Source organism: Chiloscyllium plagiosum, chromosome 13 (assembly GCF_004010195.1).
Source record: "Chiloscyllium plagiosum isolate BGI_BamShark_2017 chromosome 13, ASM401019v2, whole genome shotgun sequence".
Lineage (NCBI taxonomy): Eukaryota > Metazoa > Chordata > Chondrichthyes > Orectolobiformes > Hemiscylliidae > Chiloscyllium > Chiloscyllium plagiosum.
In genome coordinates, this window is record NC_057722.1 from 23,397,349 (window position 1) to 23,418,818 (window position 21,470).

Below are 21,470 nucleotides of genomic sequence, written 5' to 3' on the forward strand. Positions count from 1 at the left end.
AAGCAATGCAGCCTACATTTATGCCACAAAAAGTTGGTACAACATTTTAAAGGGAACACTAAACAAAATCAATTTTACATTATCTTGCTTTACATTCATTACCAGATTTTTGAAGCCGAATAAACCATGTCTAAAAGTGTTTAATCATCAGATGTCTGTACAGTCCGGTATTGAAATAACTGCTTCATGGCAATGTAATATGGCAATCTGTTTTCATCAGTGAAATTACAAGACCACAATCTTTCTGCTGAGAGGGGTTTGCATGCTTGGAATCTGATTGGAAGTGACGCATTTTAAATTTCATTCAAGAATTATAACATAAACCCTCGCACCATAATCTCAACTTTGAACCAAAAATTTGTTTTCATTTTTCTCATCATCAAAATGGTTGCTGTAAACATTATGAGTTAGGATCTCAACTGGTTCCAATAAAACAGCAAACAAGTGCATGGTAACAAGGGAAGATTCCATTCCCCCACACCACCATTGTGTCAGGTAAGTTTTTTGGGGGGGGGGGGGGGGGGAGTTGTAAAGAATTGTTTTCGTACACTTAAAATGTTATTCAGTCAAACCATTAAACTTTAAAGATTTATGGAAAAAATAACATTGATGGAATAATGAAATATGGTATCCTAAGATAATGTGAAATTTAGATCGTTCAACTGTTCCCTGCCAAGTGAAGTAATTCTGTCTTTCTAAATCATTGCCATGGTGATGAATGCCAGCCTCTGAATGGGAGCAGATTTTCTTCAGCAACCAAATATTGAGATTTCACACCAAATTTAATCTTCATAGCTGACTCGTACTTCTCAGTGTTAAAAATCTATTTGGGGCTTTCTGGTCCAGTCAAATCCTTTGGTCTTCCATGTTATTACATTGAAAGAGCATTTCCATTATCCTTCAAGCAGGTAAACTACAAGCTCATAGGTGGCCATCATTATAGCAGTGTTTGGAATCTGTCTGACCAGATGAGTGATAAGACCTCGATAGAGGGATCTGTAACCTTCTTCAGTTATTACTAATGAGAATGTTTGAAAAAATGATCTGTATTTTGTTCCTTCTTCTCGTAGCCTAGTTCTTATGACCTCTGTGTAAAAAGAAGAAATTTAAAATAATCAATTCATGGTTAAAAACACAAGAATCCTAATTGTGCCATTATTCAGTCTCATTTCCTCTGGGATGTTTGCAGCTTTAATTTCAGTCTGCTAGAAATTCACTCAATTCATTTCATTTGCTAAGACCATATGTCCCCACTTTCCCGCAACACATTTCTAATCCCTGTTTGGCTACACATCTGTAGATGCAATTTACAGAATATTGCATTAGTTCTGAATAATGGGTCCAAGCAGTGTTGAAAAGCATAAGACAGACAGAAAAAGAAAGACAGAAAGGAAGACAGAAAAAGAAAGAAAGGTGGGTGATCTGATTCACGACAAAAATAAAGCCAATGACTAACTTTATATCCAGGTTACTGACTCTTAAGAATATTATTTCTTACTTTCTCAACAGAACCATCTGAGGGGATCTCCCAGTGGTCCACAGTTTAGGGCTGATGTGGTTTATCATTGTTAATATTTAGTACTTCATTTAATACTACACAACTTACAGTATTGTATAACTTGTGGACCTGTAATTTTTTCTCCATACATTCAACTGGAAAAACTGGTTTTCCCAGTAAGAGCAAAGGTATGGCTTCATACCCAGGCAGAAATTATTTTCACAAATCTAAGATATGCCCACAAATTAGACAAAAGGAGGAACGAGGGGTTAGTAAGACAATGGGAAGGATAAAGAAGCAGTGAGGAATCACTGATCAACTTGTTGATTGAAAACCTACTCTAGGTTTACCCTATATTAAATAAAACAAAAAAAAACAGATGCACAAAAAACATACTAACCGTGAGGATATGCTATACTGGTGGCACATGATTTAGATGTCGCAGCAGCCAGCATGAGAGCAATAAAGTCCGAAGCGTATTTTACAGAATCTTCTTCAGGATCCATGTTTGAAGAAGCCTTTGATTGCAACAGTTTTTGCTTTATACTTTCATAAATTACAAAATGAATCACAGTCTCAGAGATGCCAGCATAGGAAGCAGACATTCCTCTGTAGAAGCCTCTGATACCATCAGACTGATATACTCTTCGCACACATTCAAAAGCATTCATTCGCCTTTCACCTCTGTTCCTACAAAGGAAATAGACAAAATAACAAGTCAATTTAAACATCTTTTTCCTCAATATCTTCTGAACTGTCCAACAGAAATAGAATTATAGGACTACAGAATTATAGTTCTTGGCAAAGTGATCAATCCTTTCCAAATGTCATAATAGTTACCATCTGTTTAACAGTGAAAGCATACAGCTCAAGCTGCTTTTCAATTAAGATAAATGCTTCAAGAGGATTGCCCCCGTATTAAAGAAAAAAAAACACTTTTGCTGAAAGAGGGAACAAAGGGTAGCAAACCTGGGATAGTGTCAAGGCAGGAGGAAGTTAAGAACAATCAAGGGTTGGTGCGGTGGTGAGGCAGGATGGCAAAATACTCAAAAACAAGACAGTGGAAAAAAGGCCAAAGAACAATAATACTCTAAGTAATATGTTGAGAGTCTGTACCAAAATATGCAAATTCAAAATTACTACAAAAATAAAAGAACAAGTTCCAGTACTATATAAATTGGATAGATAAGGTTATAGGAATAAAAACAGGCTATTTCGCTCTTCAAACCTGTTTCACCATGTAACAAAATCATTGCTGACCTGTGACACTGACATATTCCACTCTTTCCCCCATCTCAAAAAAAAACTAGCTTTTGTTACCAAAGGCACATCAATCTCACTTAAAAATATAGCAATTCATCGAGAATGAATTGTAATTTATGGATGAGTGTTGAAGGCTTCTACCAATTTTTGCATGCCAAAGTGCTTTTTAATGTCACTTCAGACATTTGTATTCCTTTTCAGAGAGTTAAAATGTTAATTTGAATGAAAATGTATGTCGTGGTACAAAGATTACAGAACAGGATCAGGCCCTTTGACCCTCCAAGCCTGTGCTGATCCAGATCCTCTATCGAAACCTGTCACCTATTTTCCAAGGATCTGTATCCCTCTATTCCCTGCCCATTCATTTATCCATCTAGATACATCTCAAATGACACTATCGTCCCTGCCTCGACCATCTCCACTGATAACACGTTCCAGGCACCCACCACCGTCTGCATAAAGAACTTTCCACACCTATCTCCCCTCTCATCTTGAACACACGACCCCGAGTAATCAAGACCCCACTCTGGGGGAAAAAAAGCTTCTTGCTATCCCCCTTGTCCATACCCATCATGATTTTGTCAGCCTCAAATCAGGCCCTCTCTCAACCTGTCTTTTGAATGAAAATAATCCTAATCCATGTGACCTTTCTTCATAGCTAGTGCCCTCCATACCAGACAACATCCTGGTAAAACTCCACTGCACCCTCTCCAAAGCAACCACATCCTTTTGGTAATGTGGCGACCAGAACTGTACACTGTATTCCAAATGTGGCAAAACCAAAGCCCTATACAACTGTAACATGACCTGCCAACTCTTGTACTCAATACCCAGTCAGAGAAGGAAAGCATGCTTGTATGCCTTCCTGACCACATTACTAACCTGCGTTACTACCTTCAGGGTACGATGGACCTGAACACCCAGATCTCTCTGTACATAAATTTTCCCCAGGGCTTTTCGATTTACTGGATAGTTTGCTCTTGATTTGGATCGTCCAAAATGCATCACCTTGCATTTTTCCAGATTGAACTCCATCTGCCATTTCTCCACCCAACTCTCCAACTTATCTAGATTCTGCTGCATTCTGACAGTCCCCTTCACTATCTGCTACTCTGCCAACCTTAGTGTCATCTGCAAACTTGCTAATCAGACCACCTAAACCTTCCTCCAGATCATTTATGTTTATCACAAACAGCAGCAGTCCTAGCACGGATCCCTGTGGAACACCACTGGTCAGAGTTCTCCATTTTGAGAAATTCCCTTCCACTACTACTGTCTTCTGTTGCCCAGGCAGTTCTCTATTCATCTAGTGAGTACACCCTGGACACCACTTGACTTCACTTTCTCCATCAGCCTACCATGGGGAACCTTATGAAATACAGAAGTCCATGTATATGACATCTGCAGCCCTTCTCTCAATCAACTTTTTCAATTCCTCAAAGAATTCTACTAAGTTGGTAGGTCATGACCTTCCCTGTACAAAACCATGATGCCTATTACTAATAAGCCCATTTTCTTCCAAGTATAAATAGACCCTATCCCTTGAGCTTCTCCAGCAACTTCCATACTACTGATGTCAGGCTCACCGGTCTATAATTACCTGGATTATTCTTGTTACCCTTCTTAAACAAGGGGCCAACATTCGCAATCATCCAGTCCTCCAGGATCTCACCTGTGTTCAAGGATGCTACAAACATATTTAAGGCCCTAGCTATTTCCTCTCTCCCTTCCCTCAGTAACCTGGAATAGATTCCATCTGGACCTAGGGATTTGCCCACCTTAATGCCTTTTAGAATACCCAACACATCCTCCTTATTATGCCGACTTGACCTCGAGTAATCAGACATCTATCCGTATCCTCAACATCCATCATGTTCCTCTCCTCAGTGAATACTGACACAAAGTACTCGTTAAGAATCTCACCCATTTTCTGACTCCACGCATAACGTCCCTCCTTTGTCCTTGAGTGAACCAACCCTTTCTCTAGTTCCCTCTTGCTCCTTATAGATGAATAAAAGGCTTTGGGATTTTCCTTATCCATGTTTGCTAAAGATATTTCATGACAACTATTAGCCCTCTTAATTTCTCGTTTCAGATTGGCCGTACTTTCCAGATATTCTTCCAAAGCTTCGGTTTCAGTCACCTAGACCTAATGTATGCTTCCTTTTTCCTCTTAGCTCGTCTCAATTTCACATGACATCCACAGTTCCCTAATCTTATCATTTCTGTCCCTCGTTTCACAGGTACATGTCTGTCCTGCATTCTAATCAACCTCTTTTTCAAAGCATCCCACATATAAAATGTGGATTTACCCTTGAACAGCTGCTCCCAATTCACATTCCCCAGCTCCATTTGAATTTTGCTACAGTTGGCCTTTCCCAATCTCTCACTCTTCCTTTGTCCAATAAAGATAAAAAGAACATTGTTAACCAAAGTAAAGTCTTATTTACCGTGCTTCCAGTTGCAAGCGTGTTTTTATTAGCCAGATTGGATTGGTGGCTGTAATAGCGGTAAAGCCTAGGAAGAAATAACAAACACTAACACCAGGACTATGAACACTGAACTCAACAACGTTATAAAAATCTGCTCAAGTAACATTTAAACATTGTATGTAGAATACACGTCGTCAATTTAGGAAATTGGTGTTGTTTTCTTTTCAAAAAGTCAATTCTCTTCTCCTCCCCCTCCCCAGTCCCAGTTAATGATCACATTTTGTTTTTAAATTATGGTTCAACAAAGATATGCATACATAGGTAGAAGTTCTCTTTTAGATAAATTCTATTCTTCTCCCAAATTAGAAGGAATAGCCCCAAGAGCTAGAGAGTGACTCATTCAGGGGTGGGGTGGGGGTGGAGGTTGGACAGGCACAGTGTAGTGGTGGTCTAAATGGATACCCATGATGGGAATTGGAGAGAAAAAGTGAAGACTCCAGATGCTGTGTGGCACTGGAAAAGCACAGGTCAGGCAGCGTCCAAGGAGCATGAGAGTCAGCGTTTCAAGCATAAGGTCATCAGGAATTTGGGAGGGGCCAAGGCAGCTGGGAGATAAATAGAAGGGGGAATGGAGTTGGTGGAAGGTTAAGAAGCTCCTTGGATGCTGCCTGAATTGCTGTGCTCTTCCAGCACCACTGATCCAGAATCTGGTTTCCAGCATCTGCAGTCATTGTTTTTACCTTGGTGGAAGGTTGTCAGGAATGTGACAGGCAAATGAAGGTGAGTGGTGATGGTGATAAGTGGGAAGGAAGATGGACAGATAGAACAGTGTCAAGTTGGACGGTTGGATCTGGGCTAAGTGAGGGGAGGGGAGATGAGGAAACTGGAAAAATTGTGTGCGAGAGTGGAGGGTTCCAAGACAGAAGATGAAGTGTTCTTCCTCCGGTTGTTGAGTAGCTAGGATTTGGCAGTAGAGGCAACCCAGGACTTGCATGTCCTTGGCAGATTGGGAGGGGGAGTTGAAGTGGTCGGGCACAGGGCGGTGGGGTTGTTTGCTGTATGCGTCCCAGGCATGTTTGAAACGTTCCGCATGTTGGCGCCCTGACTCCCCAAATGTAGAGGAGACCACATTGAGAGCAACAGATACAGATGAAGGGTTTGGATGTGCAGGAAACTCTATTGGATGTGGAAGTGTCCTTTGGGGCTTTGGATGGAAGGCGGAGGGGAAGGAAAGAGAAGAGGAGAGAAGAGGAGATGTGGGCTCAGATTTTACATTACTTGCGGTATCAAGAGAAGGTGCTGGGAGTGGAGGGTGGGTGGTAGGGGACATGGACTTAACGAGGGAGTCGTGAAAGGAATGGTCCCTGCAGAATGCTCGATAGGGCTGGGGAGAGAAATATATCTTAGGTGGTGGCGTCTGACTCTAGGTGGCAGAAATGGTGGAGGATGATGCGTTATAACTGGAGGTTGGTAGGGTGGAAGGTGAGGACCAGGGGTTCTATCCTTGTTGCAGTTGGAGGGGTGGGGTTTAATGGTGGAGGTGCAGGAAGTGGAGATGATGTGCTGGAGGCCACTGTTGACCACATGGGAGGGGAAATTGCAGTCCTTGAAGTAGGAGACCACCTGGGATGTTCTTGAGTAGAATTGCTCCTCCTGGGGACAGATGCAGAGCAATTGGGAATAAGGGATAGCATTGTTACAGAAGAGGGTAGTGGGAGAAAGTGTAGTTCAGGTAACTGTGGGTGCAGGTGGGTTTGAAGTAGATGTCCATGCTGAGTCAGTCACCAGAAATGGAGATGCAGAGGTCCAGGAAGGGGAAAGAGGTGTCTGAGATGGTCCAGGTGAACTTGATCAGGGTGGAAGATGTTTGTGAAGTTGATGAACTGTTCAACCTCCTCATGGGAGCACGAGGTGGCACCGATACAGTCAGTCATCGATGTAGCAGAAGAAAAGGTGGGGAATGGTGCCAGTGCAGCTACGGAAGATGAACTGTTCCATAGACTCGACAAAGAGGCAGGCATAGCTGGGGCCCATGCAGGGCTACCCCTCTAGCCTGAAGGAAGTGGGAGGATTCAAAGGAGAAATTGTTGAGGGTGAGGACCAGTCCAGCCAATTGAATGAGCGTGACAGGGGAAGGGTACTGGTTGGGTCAAATGGGAGAGGAAGAAACAAAGGGCTTGGAGGCCTTTGTCGTGGCTGATGGAAGTGTATAGGAACTGGATGTCCATAGTAAAGATGAGGCATTGGGAGCCGGGGAACCGAAAATCAGAGATTATAGAGGGCATGGGCAGAATCCCAAACATATGTGGGCAGATCCTGGACCAAAGGGAACAGGTCAGGATGAAGGTATGAGGAGAGGAGTTCAGTGGGGCAACAGCAGGTAGAGATGATAGATTGATGGGGACAGTCAGGTTTGTGACTTTTGGGGAAGAGGAAGAACCGGACAGTGCGGGGTCCCTGGACTGAGGTTGGAGGCTGTGGAAGGAGATTCTTTTATGTGATACGGTTGTGGATGATCTGGGAAATGATAGTTTGGTGATGCGAGGTGAGAGAGTAGGGAGGCAGGAGGTGGTGTCTTTGAGTTGGCACCTGGATTTAGCGGCATACAGGTCAGTCTGCCAAACTACCACTACGCCTCTTCCCCCCCCTTGTCTGCTAACCCCCACCTTCATCTATTTATCACATTCCTAACTACCTCCCCCCCAGCTCCACCTTCTCCCATTTATCTCTCAGCACCCCGGGGCCCTGACCACATTCCTGATGAAGAGCTTATGCTCGAAACAAACTCTCCTGCTCCTCGGATGCTGCCTGACCTGCTATGCTTTTCCAGCGCCACAATTTTGACTGTGATAGGAATAACAGGGGGACTGAAAGAGCCTTTTTAGAAGAATTTTCCCATAGATAGAAAATAAGCTTTAGAGTAAAGCTTAACTAGAAAGAGACATTTTATCAATTGCAGACGCCACTGAAGTCCATCATTTACTTTGTGCATTGAATAACTGAATATGGTTGGATGTAACAGAAATAAAAGTCAGAAAAAAACTAGCTCAATGTAAATTCTATTTTCAAGAACTTGGAAAACTGAATTTCATTTCATAAATTTTACTTTTAAAGTTTGAGAGCTCTAACAGCTCACCAGGCAAAAACACTCTGCAAAGATACTGAATTAAGAACTGAGCACTGTATCCAAGTTTATGCATACTTGATCATCGCTGTTCGAAGGGCAGACAACTGAACCAGCTCAAATTAACATCCCTCGATAGGGAGGAAAAATTACAAGACACATGAACCATTTGGTGGCACCAGACACACAACTGTTAGTCACTCATGGGAAAATTAAGAATAAAAAGCAACTCAAATGAGGATGAAATACACAGGAAGTGATAGATTTGTGCTAATTAAATTCACAAACAATTCTTAACTTCAAAGGAAAATGATGTATAAATGTGTATAAGCTAATCATACATTACAATGTAGAAATTAGCTCAAAATCTCAAGACATCTACATTTAAGTTACATTAGAGAAAAAAAGTGTTTCTTTGCATTAACATACAAAAGTTCCAATTGTAATCTGAATGACGTGGAAGTCTTTGGTGTTCATTTTCAATTTTGCAAGAAAGACAATCCAACTAACTAATTCCTCCTAAATTAATCATACAGCAAATTATTGTCAGGCTGTTAATTCCACTTTTAAATTCCTGATATTATTTGGGCAACAAGTAGCAGTAGTTTTAATTTTACATCCCAATGACCATGCTGGACCCCTGCCACCAACATGGCTAGAAGTAACATTTTTTCAGTTGGGTAAGAACCTTGTCACTCTGTCACTATCTATAGTGTGGTGCATTTTAAATGCGATTATAGTCATAGCCAGGTGTTTGGCACGGAGGTTAAACAGAGAGAGAGATGAACTGGTGATGTAGGTGTTACGGGTGAAGGTCAGCATTTGTTACCCATTCTTAGCTGCTCATTATGGAGCAGTAGTATGTAATGATTCGAAAAGAATGCAAAGTGAGAGACAGAGCAAGTGGGTGTGTTTGAGAACATGGTTAAGAACCTTGGAGAGTTACTGATTTCAGAGTGAAAAGCTAGTTAAGAAATTTACTCCTATTGGTGATGGACCATGGTTACATCCAAGGTAAAGTGATGGGTCTCCTCACCAAAAATAGCATTAGTCTAATTGGGTTTATGAAATTCCGAGAATTATTTCTTCTGAATTTCCCAAGACAAGCAGACATTGAGATATGACCTCCAGCATTTATCTCCGAATCGGAAGGTTAACATATTGCATGTTCTATTGCATGTCACTAAAATAAACACAGCAAGTGCTTACATACAGACTAGACATGAAATTTAAAAAATGCATTGTGCTTTTTTTTTCCAAAATTGTATCTCTAATCTGGAATAACAAACTGTTAAATAGTACTGATACACATTACATAATAGGCTCCAATCAGTGCTCAATTCAACACTCAGTTAAAGCTAGCAGTTATTTCTGCTTACACTGATGATAGGAAGTGACCTGGTGTGTAGCATGGGATGACAGGATTTCACACTTTGCTTGGGAGAAATGTACACTATATGTCTAAAATAGACACAGGCTTTCTGTATCACAACAAGAAGGTGACCTTATCAGATGAACTTGCAATACTGTACCTTTTGGTAGAACTCAAATAATTAATTGCAAGTCTCACTCAAGTTGAGATATTTTCCCCCCTCTTGAACAACTGTGAATTAAAAACAGGGCCAAGAAAGGTGATAGTGAAAAAGTTTATCCTTAAACATTGGTGTACTGAAGTTTTGCTATTTGCAGCATGGCTTAGACCACAAAATACTATTAATGGAACACTTACAAAATTTACTGTCAGTAAAACACTGTTATACAGAATGATGGAACATCACTTATGAACAAATAAAAATGCTAACCTTGTCTTAAGTGTAGCAAATATGCACAGAAATCAATAAATAGTGTACATCAGGAGCCTTAAGTCTTACATTTTTAATTTCTAGAAGAGTTTACCAAGCAGCCATTTGAAAAACTAGGATTTTCTGCAAAAACCTATAAACTTGGAATATCTTTCTTGCTTGTGCAAGACATTGCCAAGCAAATTAAGACTTTCCAAACCAAGTGATCAATACTGCTATATGAATAAATCTCTACAAGACAGATTGTTTTACTGTAAAATATATTTGCAAAAATACAACCAATTTATTTGGATATGGTCATATGAACATATAACAATTTGGTTAACTACTCGAACATTTTCATTTCTTTATAAAAAAAAAACTCAACATTTGTTCTCTCAATCTCCTAATATTGTAATGATCAAAATTGGTTTTTTTTCAAAAAAAATATTTTGTGGGTGAATCTGTCCATTCCCAGCAAAAATGAAATGCATTCACTAAAACAAAGCAACCATTAGAAGGAGAACAAATGCCACAATGCTCAGATTATAAGCCACATTAGATAATTCTCTCGAACACAAATGACTACGTTCTGACTATTGTAAATACGATGGGATAAAATCAATGAGGATGAAATGTCGTCTTGCATGGTTTGTGCTGAGTAACCTTGGCTCAGCTGTTGGTCAGTAAGAATTACTATTTATTAAATTTCATGCAATCACTTGAAGAAATGTTTTAAGTTTGCCAATTTTAGTGAATTAATTGGTTCGAAGACAAATAATATACCTCAAAAATTTAATTACCTGCAGCATGTTCAAAAGATTCAAACTACTCACTGCAGTGTCAGTTCCAGCTTCTAATCTTTCACATGGTCAAAAGAATGGATTACTAACAATTGGTCCACTTTGGGCAACTCAATTACATCTTACATAATTTTGTACTAGGAAATGCTATTCCGAGATAGTACAAAATCTAAAATGAGAATTGTATGCTGACTGTAAGAAACACTTTTCATTCATATCTTAAGTCAGCTATGGTTCATCGTGAGCATTAGCAGCAAAAGTAGTTATTCAGTGAGCTTCTGCATGCTACTCAAAGAATACACCTATATTTCTGACATGTGCATTCCAAGTTCAAATGGATACAATTTATGAAAAAAAGAGTTCGATCCTGTTACGCTGACCACATGTAATTAGATCTCATGATTCTCTCTTTTTGGAAAGTTTATGCTGCAGTTTTTCATTGACTTTTTAAGACTAGAGAAGTGAAATGCATTAAATGATCAAAAACTTCAGGACAGAGTAAACTTTCAGTCCACAAATCAAGCATTTTCATGCATTTCCTGAGATCATAAATCAAGGCACATTCTCACTTTAGAAGCTAAAGTACATATGCAGACATGGTCACTAAGTTATAGGAAGGTTGTGATAGTCAAGGAGAGCATGCAGAGGAGATTCATCAGGAGGTTATGCGGTTTGGAATATTTCAACTATGAAGGAAGACTGTTTATTTCTTGGAACACAGAAGTGGGGGTGGGTGGGGAGAGAGAAGAATACCTGATTAAAGTCTACAAGGAATATGAAGAGGCATAGATAGGGTTGATGATAATAAACTCTGCCTACAAGTAGAGGGGTAAATTATAAAAAAAAACACAGATTTATAGGTAAGGAATACAAGGTTAGAGAGGATTGGAGTAGAAATTTTTACACTCAGAGGGTGGTGGTATTTTGGAACTTCCCGCCCGAAAAGGATGATGGAAACAGGAAATATTACAACATTCAGACGAAAAGACATAGCTTACAAGGCTATAGACTAAGTACTGAGCTAAATGGCCTCTTTCCATGTTGTAATACCACTATAGTGGTCCAAGTAAATAAGTTTTACTTAAGTTGTGCAGGGCACTGAGGAGACAACATTTGGAAATTTAGAGTTTTGGTCTCTTGTGAAAAGAAGGATGTAAATGCATTAAAAACAGTTGCAAAGTTTCACACAATTGATATCTAGGATGGTGAGTATTTTCACAAGATCCTTAGAAAAAGGTACCACACAGAATGAGACTTTTCAGCCTATTGCGTTTGCACAAGCCAAAAGAAAAAAAAAATGTGTAAACTAGCCATCTTCTCTAATCCCACCTTCCAGCAGCTGGTCTCTAACATTGAATTGCTGTTACCTTCACTCATTTTGAGGGCTCCTAAATCTGCAGCTGCAGGGTTTCTGCTTCCATCACTAAACCAAGCAAATTCCAGATATTCACCAATCTCTCGGTGTCCCGTCTAATCTTTCTACCAATCACTTGAAATTTGCAGTCCCAGGATATGGACTTCTCCACTGGATACAGGTCTTTCTTAGCTATTCAATCTCGGGTCCTCGTATTTTTGCACATCTCCGTTAAGTCACTCCTCAGCGTTCTCTGTTCCAAGCAAAGCAATTAAAATCTACCAAATCTTTCATCACTGCAAATGTCAAACCTTGGCGAGATTCTGGTCAATCTTCTCTAGCTCCCTGTGAAGCAGTGATCAGAGCTACACAAAATTCCAGCTTTGGTGTAACAACATTTATATAGGTCCAACCTTACATCTCCACTTTGGTGTTCTAAACCTTATCCAATGAATGAAAGCATTCCATAAACTTTCTTTACCACCTTATTTATCAGTTTTGTCATCTTCAAGGAGCAGTACTTCAAAATCTCCTCAATCACTCCCAATAACCTCCATTTACAGCCTGTTCCCGAGCATTATTTGCCCTGTCCAAATTGCCACCTTGCTTCTCCAGATGGAATTCCATTTGTCACTCTTTTGCCCAACCACTGATATCACTTCAACTTCCTGGTTGCCTTTTGTCATCTGCAGATTTCCAAATCACGTCTCCATGTTTAAGTGAGACTCAGTAACATATACAATAAGCAAAGAATGCATCCTGTGGAAAGGCATTGCAAACAGCTTTCCATTCTTATAAAGGAATGTTTGGACAAGCTGGGCCTGTGTCCATTGGAGTTTAAGAGGTGTTCGTATTAAGACCCACAAGTCCTTGAAAGGACCTGATAAGGTGTGATGCTGTAACAAGCAGGCCACACTCACCAGAACAAGAGTCAGTCTTTGACTATTATGTCACAATAACATTTGCATGATAGAGATGACAGGCAAAGACCATTTCTAGCAAGAAAGCTTAACAAAACATCTTGAGACATTCAACAGCATTACAACTATCACATCCCAGGGTTCACGACTAACCAGAAACTTAACAGTAACAGTCACATATATTGTAGCTATGAGAACAAGGGCAAAGGCTGCTGTGATTGTCTTGACTCCCTGAAGCCTTCAACTTGTGCTCCGTAAATAGCGAAGGGTGCAATGGAATACTTCGCTTTTACTTGGATAAGTGCAATTCCTGCAACACCAAGGACAAGCAATTGACTCACCAACTTAACTATTGAGTCATTTCATAGTTTGGCTGCAGTGCACACCATCGAGAAGGCGCACAGCAGTACTTTAAGATGTCATTGACAGCACCTCCCAAACTCATAACCATTTGAAGATGAAGGGAAGCAGTCAGATAGAAAACTCCAAAGATGCCTTTGAACTTACACACCATACTAACTTGCAAGTACATTTATCATTCTTTCATCATTGCTGGTGCAAGATCCTATAACTCCCCACCTCTACATGGACTGCAGTGGTTTAAGACAGTAGCTCATACTACTTCATGACAAAAAAAAGTCAGTCTTGCCAGACAACCACTTCCCATAAAAAAACTTAAAAGAAAAATAATTTGGTAGTGAGCCAAATAAACACAAGAAGTTACCGATTTAATCAGAGTTGGATTTCCTTAATTATGTGCTAGATTATTAAATATCAATGTCCTTACTGCTCCTAGACAGGGAGTGGTGATGGGTGAATGGAATGCAGAACAGTGTCCCATTTCAGTATTGTCTAGTGGTGGTCGCTGATCGAAAGGTGTTCAGAGGGATGTTTGTGATGTCAGGCCGACAGAACGTTCATGCAAATGAATGGCCTTCTGACATTCAAAGGATATAATCAAATTTCACCTGCCCCACATATTGCAGGTTCTTCAATTGTGTACTGTTTAGTCACTGCTGCATTCAACATTTGATTGAAAAAGAAAGTCATTCTCAATCTAAAGAGTTTAGATACAGCACCAATGGACTGGAACTGTCTCATTATTCAAGTCAGCATCTTTTGCAGAGAGAAAAATCAAGTTGAAATTGGGTTGGAGAGTGGCAGACAAAAATAAAACCCAAGTAGTGGAAAAAAAACCCAAAGGTAAAGATACACTCAAAACGTACATAATATTCACTTGCAATTCTTGAGTTGTCAAACTCACCATTTATGATAAAATATTCTTTCTCTATCTTCCCTTGTGCAAAATCTGATTATATTCTATATTATATATTTAAATAAATATACAGTTTGAAAATCTTGGGAGAAAAACATTTAACTTTGAACTTGTATGTTCTCTTTCTGATTCTTTTACCTCGGCCTTTTATCAGGCCTAGATTGACACAAACATCTTAGGAGAGGAAAAGTCAACAAAAGTAAGCTATTTATTCAGGCAGGTTTGCAATTCTAGTTTTCAAAAGTCTCATTATATATGAGAATTGTATTTGAGAAATTTTGCAAATGGGATCTCACTCCAGTTATTTATTAATGATGTGCACTTGACTGAAATAAGGTGCTTTTGTGCATTGCAGTAACATCCAGTAACGATCATGCTTTATCTACTGTCATGTATTTCAATCATGTTTTCTATCTTTCATTTTAGATTACTTTGTCCCCCAGGACAATATAAAGTTCAGAGCCCTTTACCTTGGATTTCTGACTTGTTGTGACATGCTAAATCAAAACACTTATGCTTGAAAATCAGTTAATTAAACCAGTAATGTATTCATTCATGTCAAAATTTAATAGCTACTACCTCAAGCATGTACAGTAGCCACATCCTAATCATTCAAACAGAAATACCACTGAAGTACTTCCTTCCAAGTTATAAAATGAATCAGAATACAATAATCTGCATACACAAATAGAGAAAGAAACCAGCAACAATAAAGATGATACTTAACATCCCAACAAGTGACAAGGTTAGCATTTTCCTTCTGAAACTTAATCTGAAATTGCAGAAACATCTCTTGACCTTCCTTTTTCAGTTTTTCCAAACCCAAATAAAACTCAAATAAACCACCTACTCTTGTCGATTTTCATACATGATCCCTAATGTTTCTGGACTATTATTTCACAATCAATGAACAAGCTGAAAACAGTTTTTTTTCCCCACATTTGCTTCTGTCTTCCTCATAATTTTGTTAAAACATAAATAGCAATGTGAACCCCATGTGAATATATCAACGAACCCATGTTTATGGTTTCTGGAAGCGGAGGGGGGTAATAACTGTACGACCTGAAGGCAAATCCTCAACACAGGAATCTACTGTGACTGATCTCCAAAGTTTAAGCATAATTTTTGGTTTCAATGTATTTCTTTAACGTGGTTAACAAACAAGAACTAACACCAGATGCATTATCATTTTATTTCACAAGAAAAATATTTAACTTGGTGAAAAATGATTCTTAAATTCAGCTGATATAATATTTTCAGAAATAATACCCTGGATTTTACTAAGAGCTTTGCAGCATTGTTGAAAGTTTTTTTTAAAAACAACAGGTCATTATTAGAAGGAACATGATTGAATTTTTCATCCTAATCCAATCATGGCAAGAGTTTCCCTGACAGTGAGCAATTAATTCAGCACAGGCCAGGGATCAAATTTGTAACCTACGTGGTTCAGTGCTATATAAAATACAGCCGTTAAGCAGATCAGGAAAATCTCAATGTTAACTTTTTACTATTCATTTTGAAAGCTATTGAAAAAGCTAATAATCTATGGAATCAAAAATACCAATTAAGGATGAAGTCATGAATCAAGTAAGCAGCTTGAACATTCTTGTCACCATAGAAAATCAAGCAGTATACAAAATGCTAGTTTGTTAACTATGGTATTTTTTTTGGTAAAATCATGTTGAAAATTTTCAACCCTTTTGTGAAATAGCCCAGTTATGCCTTGCGCTAACATGCTATACATTCACCCAATACACCTGCAGTTATTCCTCTTGTGCTTGACCTAATAGAATGGTGGTGTAATTTCAAATTTGTTCTTCCTGTATAAAATTATCAAAAACCTTTCATAAAGTGTGTTTATTTTAAATTAAATGGGAATATTAATCACCAGTAATCAAAATATCATTCCATACCCACTTTCTCAGCGTTTTCTCCAAAAGATCTCAACGGTAACTTTGAAATTAAATTTAATAAATCATGGGGCTTATAATATACTGGCTTTTTCTAAACATAAGTTAGCCCTGCTGAATAACTTAATTAAATAAACTAGGATGATACAACTAAAAAAAGTTTAGATCACTGAAAATTGCAAATAAGAGGCAATGGACATGGGCCACATTTAAGTACCAGGGTAAACAGAATGTTTCAGACTTGTACAGCATATTGGAACAGTCTATTTTTTCTTTCTTGTAACCTCACTTAAAGTTGACCGTTAATGCAAATCTATGGAACTGCTTTTAAAAAAGATTTTATTGTCTAAAAACCAAATTAGAAGTTGTATTTGAAGTTAGTCTGAGATTAATAATTTCATTCTTCAGATAAGGCATTTCTTTAAAAACTAAATTTGTCTAGATTATGCTTAAATCATCTCCATAAATAATTATATGAAGTGACTTTTAAACATGAAACACTAAGCAATCATACATTTTCTGTGACATCTAAGTGAAGAAACCACTCTCCAATTTCGTAGAAAATGCTGAAATAAAACAACAGTTATTATAACTGCATTGAGAATTAACATACCCATTTAGATACAGCAACACTCAACTCAGGTTGAAAATTCACCTCATTTTACAAATTTGGAAACTTGCAAGTAAATTTAAGTAATAAGGCTATGTTCTCCAAATACTGTTCCTCAAAAGGAAAGCAACAGTCTTTACTCTGACCTGCTACTCCAGCCGAGACCATATGGACCTGACTAGAATCTGGATCAAGGACTGCGTTCAACTTCTCCTTTGAACTGGAGTAAGCAGCGAAGTATATTGCTCTGGATAGGGGGAAAAAAAATTGCACAAGTGAAATGTTAGTCATATCTTAAATGCAGCAACTTGCCAATGATTTAAAAAAAAACTCTCCTTGGCATTACTCTCTTGAAAATGGTGTACATACGTTCAAATTTAATATTTTCATTCAGAACTATGTCCCATAAACAAGAGATGAAAAGATACAAAAATTTATTGTAAACAACCACCTTGGATTCACAAGGTCTAAAGACAGTGAATCTATGGGGAAATAGACTAGATTTAATGTTACATTCAATATTTTCAGTTTTCTTTTCTGCATGCAAGTGTGCATCACTTGCAAACTTACACATGGTACTTTAAAGCTGCAACTTAAGTGACTTGCATAGAACTTCCAGGTTGCTGCGCAGCTTAGAAGGAACACTGATTGCATTTGTTCAAACAGGATTTGTCAAGTTGTATGTAGGCATTAGGACTTTTGGCCATCGTTAAAGATTGGGCCATTATAAATATCTATACCAGGAGCCCTTTCAAAAACTAACAATTGATTCTCCTCCTCACATTCTCTACACTTTGTAGAACTTTCTAACAACTCAAAAACGGGCCAGTTTCATTAACTGATCTTCAATTGATGATTGCACAGTGCAATTGGACAGAATAAACAAACAGAGTTTAAGGATAATGTTTGTGACCAGCAGCATCCTCAGATTTAAATAAATGCTAACAGGAATTGGAATCAATTTACAGATCCAATTGGGAATACTTGGGAAATTCCAAGGGTTTTAAAAAAAATTGTTTTCAAAGTATTTACCCAGGCTGCTAACCTTTCGGAGAGAGAAATGTGCTACACACTCAAGGCTAACCAAATTAAGCCCACAGCTTTGGAAAATAGCCTCTCAAAAATTGCATTGCTAAAAGATCAGTATTCAAAACAGCTAATGCTGCAACCGCAAAGGTCACTCTTTCAGCATCTGAAGACAGAATAGACAAGTTAACATTTTGCATGCGAACAATTTTTCCATTGGAGTTGGAATGATCAATGTGATTGTGCAACGTGTGTGTACTGTAGTGTAGCAAAAGGACAATGTAATACTTTCAGCAGATTGTCATCTTACATGTGGTAGAGATCCAAAGTATATAATTTGCCATCTAAGCCAAACTGACTGGCCAGATACCAAAGCCTAGGAACTGGCTGGTTTGTACTGTTCTGCAACTTACAATGCAGTACATTTTGTCCACTTTCCTGTTCAGAATGAGAAAATCAAAACTGATGTATTTTGCATTCCAACCAAATTAGTAACTTACTGAGCACACATTTCCAGAAGTTAGCACAAAAATCCTCCTGATAAAGCACTTGTTAAGTAACGATAAAGCTCTTTAGCTATTTATTTTGCATACACAGGTGCACAATGTCTTTATTCTAAATCAGAGCTACTAGACAACGCAAAAGGCTCCAGCAATTTTCTTCCTACAATCATTAATGAAATTAATTACTTCATAAAAATCCTGCTGAATAAGAACATCACAGGTATCAAGCATTAGAAAGGTGGCACTTGGAATGTTAGCAGATGTTCTGTACTCACATCCATGGTAATAAAAGGACTGCTGAACTGAGTCATTTACAATACTTGAGGCCATACTTACTAATGGTCTGTTAAACTGATAGGCCATAACTGAGTGACTCAATTAACCTTTGGTACTGCTCTTAGTCACAGAAGGCAAACTCAACAAGCCATATGTTTGCTATTACTATTACTAAAATTTTTGAACATCACTTTGGAAAATACCATTAAGTGCACATATATTCCTTTTACAACAGGTTTAAGTGCTACTTGTGATACTTCACTATTAGGGAAAAAAAGATCAGTCTGCTGACTGTGCACTGGATATAAAGAAAACAGGTATACTTTATACTATTTAATAAATTAGTGAAAGCAATTTGTTTCTTAAATTACATCCTCCATTTAAACTACGTCAAAAGGAACCCTCGACTGCGTTAATTCTGTTTTCATTCATATAACAGGTAGGCATTGGGTTCTTGTTATTTTTAAATCAGTACCTGAAATAAGCCAAACCAGCAGAACTACAGACAATGTACCAATTATCTTCAATGTTAATTCAAAAATAAAAGTTCTCAAATTATTTTGTCCCTGCTCAAAGCTATTTATAATTGCTAAACTGAGGCCATGATTTTCCACTTACTGCACCCAATGAATGAACATTTAGAAGTTGACCTTGTTTTCTTATATGCACAGCCATTTTTTAAAGACTGCAGGAAGTAAGAATTAAAAATTAGATAAAAACCTTGTATATGGTTCAGTGCAGTTTTATAAGAAAATTAATTTTGAGTGTTAAAATCAGGTTACACAGAGGTGGAGGCAAGACATTTACTTCAAGTGCTATACCAGATTACTGTTGAAATACAAAGATTTTAACTTATTTTTCATTGCATTAAATGACACTTTTTCAAAGTGGATAGGATATTGATAATGGATGGGGTGAACATTAATAAGCAAGATTAAAAGTCCTGGATTAGGCATGAGGAACCTGGATGTGTTTGAAGAGTGAACAAGTTGCCTTGTTTGGATGGTTTGTTTCTTGGGCTGCTAAGGAAAGTGGAGCTGAAAGTGTTGGAAGGATGTGCCAAAATGATCCACAATTTCATAAATGCAGGGTGATGTTATGGAATTGGGAAGTGGCAAATGTGCAAAAAAGGTCCAAGGATGGTCCTAGTGAATTCAAACTAGAAAATTTATCACAGAAGACAACTTTTAGAGACATTAAATCAGAAAAAAAAGGTACTTGGAAAGATTTGACTTAACATGAGCCAGCTCAGATTTGTAAAAGGCAGATCATGCTTGACTCAAATAATTGAAAGCTTTTGTTGAGTAACAAGGACTACAATTGATGTTGACCAGATAGAATATTAAGAAAACATTCGACAAAACATGAAATTGAAGTTCATAGAAGGGTGTTTGCTTGGATAACAAAGTGGCTTAAGGACAGAAAACATCAAGGTCTGGTAAACAGCTATTTTAAAGAATACAGATGACAGACTGTGAAGATCCAATGCTCAGAGGCACTGTTTTTATCCAAGTCAAATTTCAAAGTTGCCAATGGTAAACTTGTGGATGTGGCAAACAGTGAGATGATACCAATCATCAACTGCAAGAGGACATCAATTGGTTAGTTGAATGGGAACATGGAACTTAATGATGAAGGGCTTTTGCCAGAGACATTGGTTTTCCTGCTCCTTGAATGCTCCTTTTCCAGCACCACTCTAATCTTTAATCTCTTGCATCTGCAGTACCCACTTTCGCCTAGATGGAACTGAATAGAGAAATTAGGTGAGGTACTTGTCGGAAGGGATAGGAAATCTTAGATTTAAATGAACCAGTCAAGGGTGCGCAAGGACAGAGGGCACCTCGGTGTCCACATGTATTAATCTTTGAAAGTGGCAGGGCGTATTGACAGCACATGCAAAATATAATCAGACCTTAGACTTTCTAAACAGAAGCACAGGTAGAATTGAAGAGTGTGGACAATGGTGGTGAGAAATTTAGGCAAATACAATGAGAATTTTTAAAAATCTGATTTTTCAATGTCAACAAAAAAATTCCAGACTTTCCTCAATTTAAAACGGCCAGAGCTGGTAAACACTGACTAGCATAAACTCAGTCCACCTGCTGTGAATGTCCAGCGATCTGGCTATCTTGGTCTGACACAGCTTAGATGGCATCTCCCATCCCCGAAGGAGTGCATACTCTCTTGTTAAACGCACAGATAGGAGTACAAGGACCCTACAAAAAGTTCATAGATAGGTTAAGCAAGAAATGGAGTATGATGTGGGAAAGTGCGAAATTGTCCATTTTGGCAAGAAAGAGCATCTTCGCTAAATGGCGAGAGATTGCAGAGAGATCTGGGTGTCCTAGTGCATGAATTACAAAAGTTTGTATGCAAATACAGAAAATACCAGAGCTAACAGAATATTAATGTTTTATTTTGAAACAAATTGAATAAGAGCAGCGTAGTTATGCTTCAGGTACACAGGCTGTTGTGGAGTCTAAATCTGGAGTACAGTACTGGTCATTTTAGTTCACAATCAATTGTTATGGCACAGAGAGGGGCCATTCAGCCCACTGTGCCTGCACCAGTTCTATTACTGAGCACCAATTACCTGACGTTTCTTCATACATTCTTACGGAAGGATGCTAGTGTTGAAAGCAGTTTAGAAAAGGTTCTGAGGAAGGGTCACTTGATTCGAAAAATTAACAGATT

At 38.4% G+C, this 21,470-nt stretch overlaps 1 protein-coding gene across 1 annotated transcript in view; it reads right to left on the reverse strand.

The window, feature by feature from the left end:
- Positions 1-509: 509 nt before the first annotated feature.
- The window catches only part of slc25a36a (solute carrier family 25 member 36a), an 89,867-nt gene continuing 68,906 nt past the window's right edge, over positions 510-21,470 (reverse strand). Inside the window, exons 4-7 of the mRNA XM_043702039.1 lie at positions 17,118-17,218; positions 5,212-5,278; positions 1,899-2,188; positions 510-1,087 (exon numbers count right to left, since the gene is read on the reverse strand). Of these exons, the coding sequence (XP_043557974.1) occupies positions 894-1,087; positions 1,899-2,188; positions 5,212-5,278; positions 17,118-17,218 (652 nt within the window). The 3' untranslated portion in view covers positions 510-893. The remainder of the gene's footprint in view (positions 1,088-1,898; positions 2,189-5,211; positions 5,279-17,117; positions 17,219-21,470) is intronic.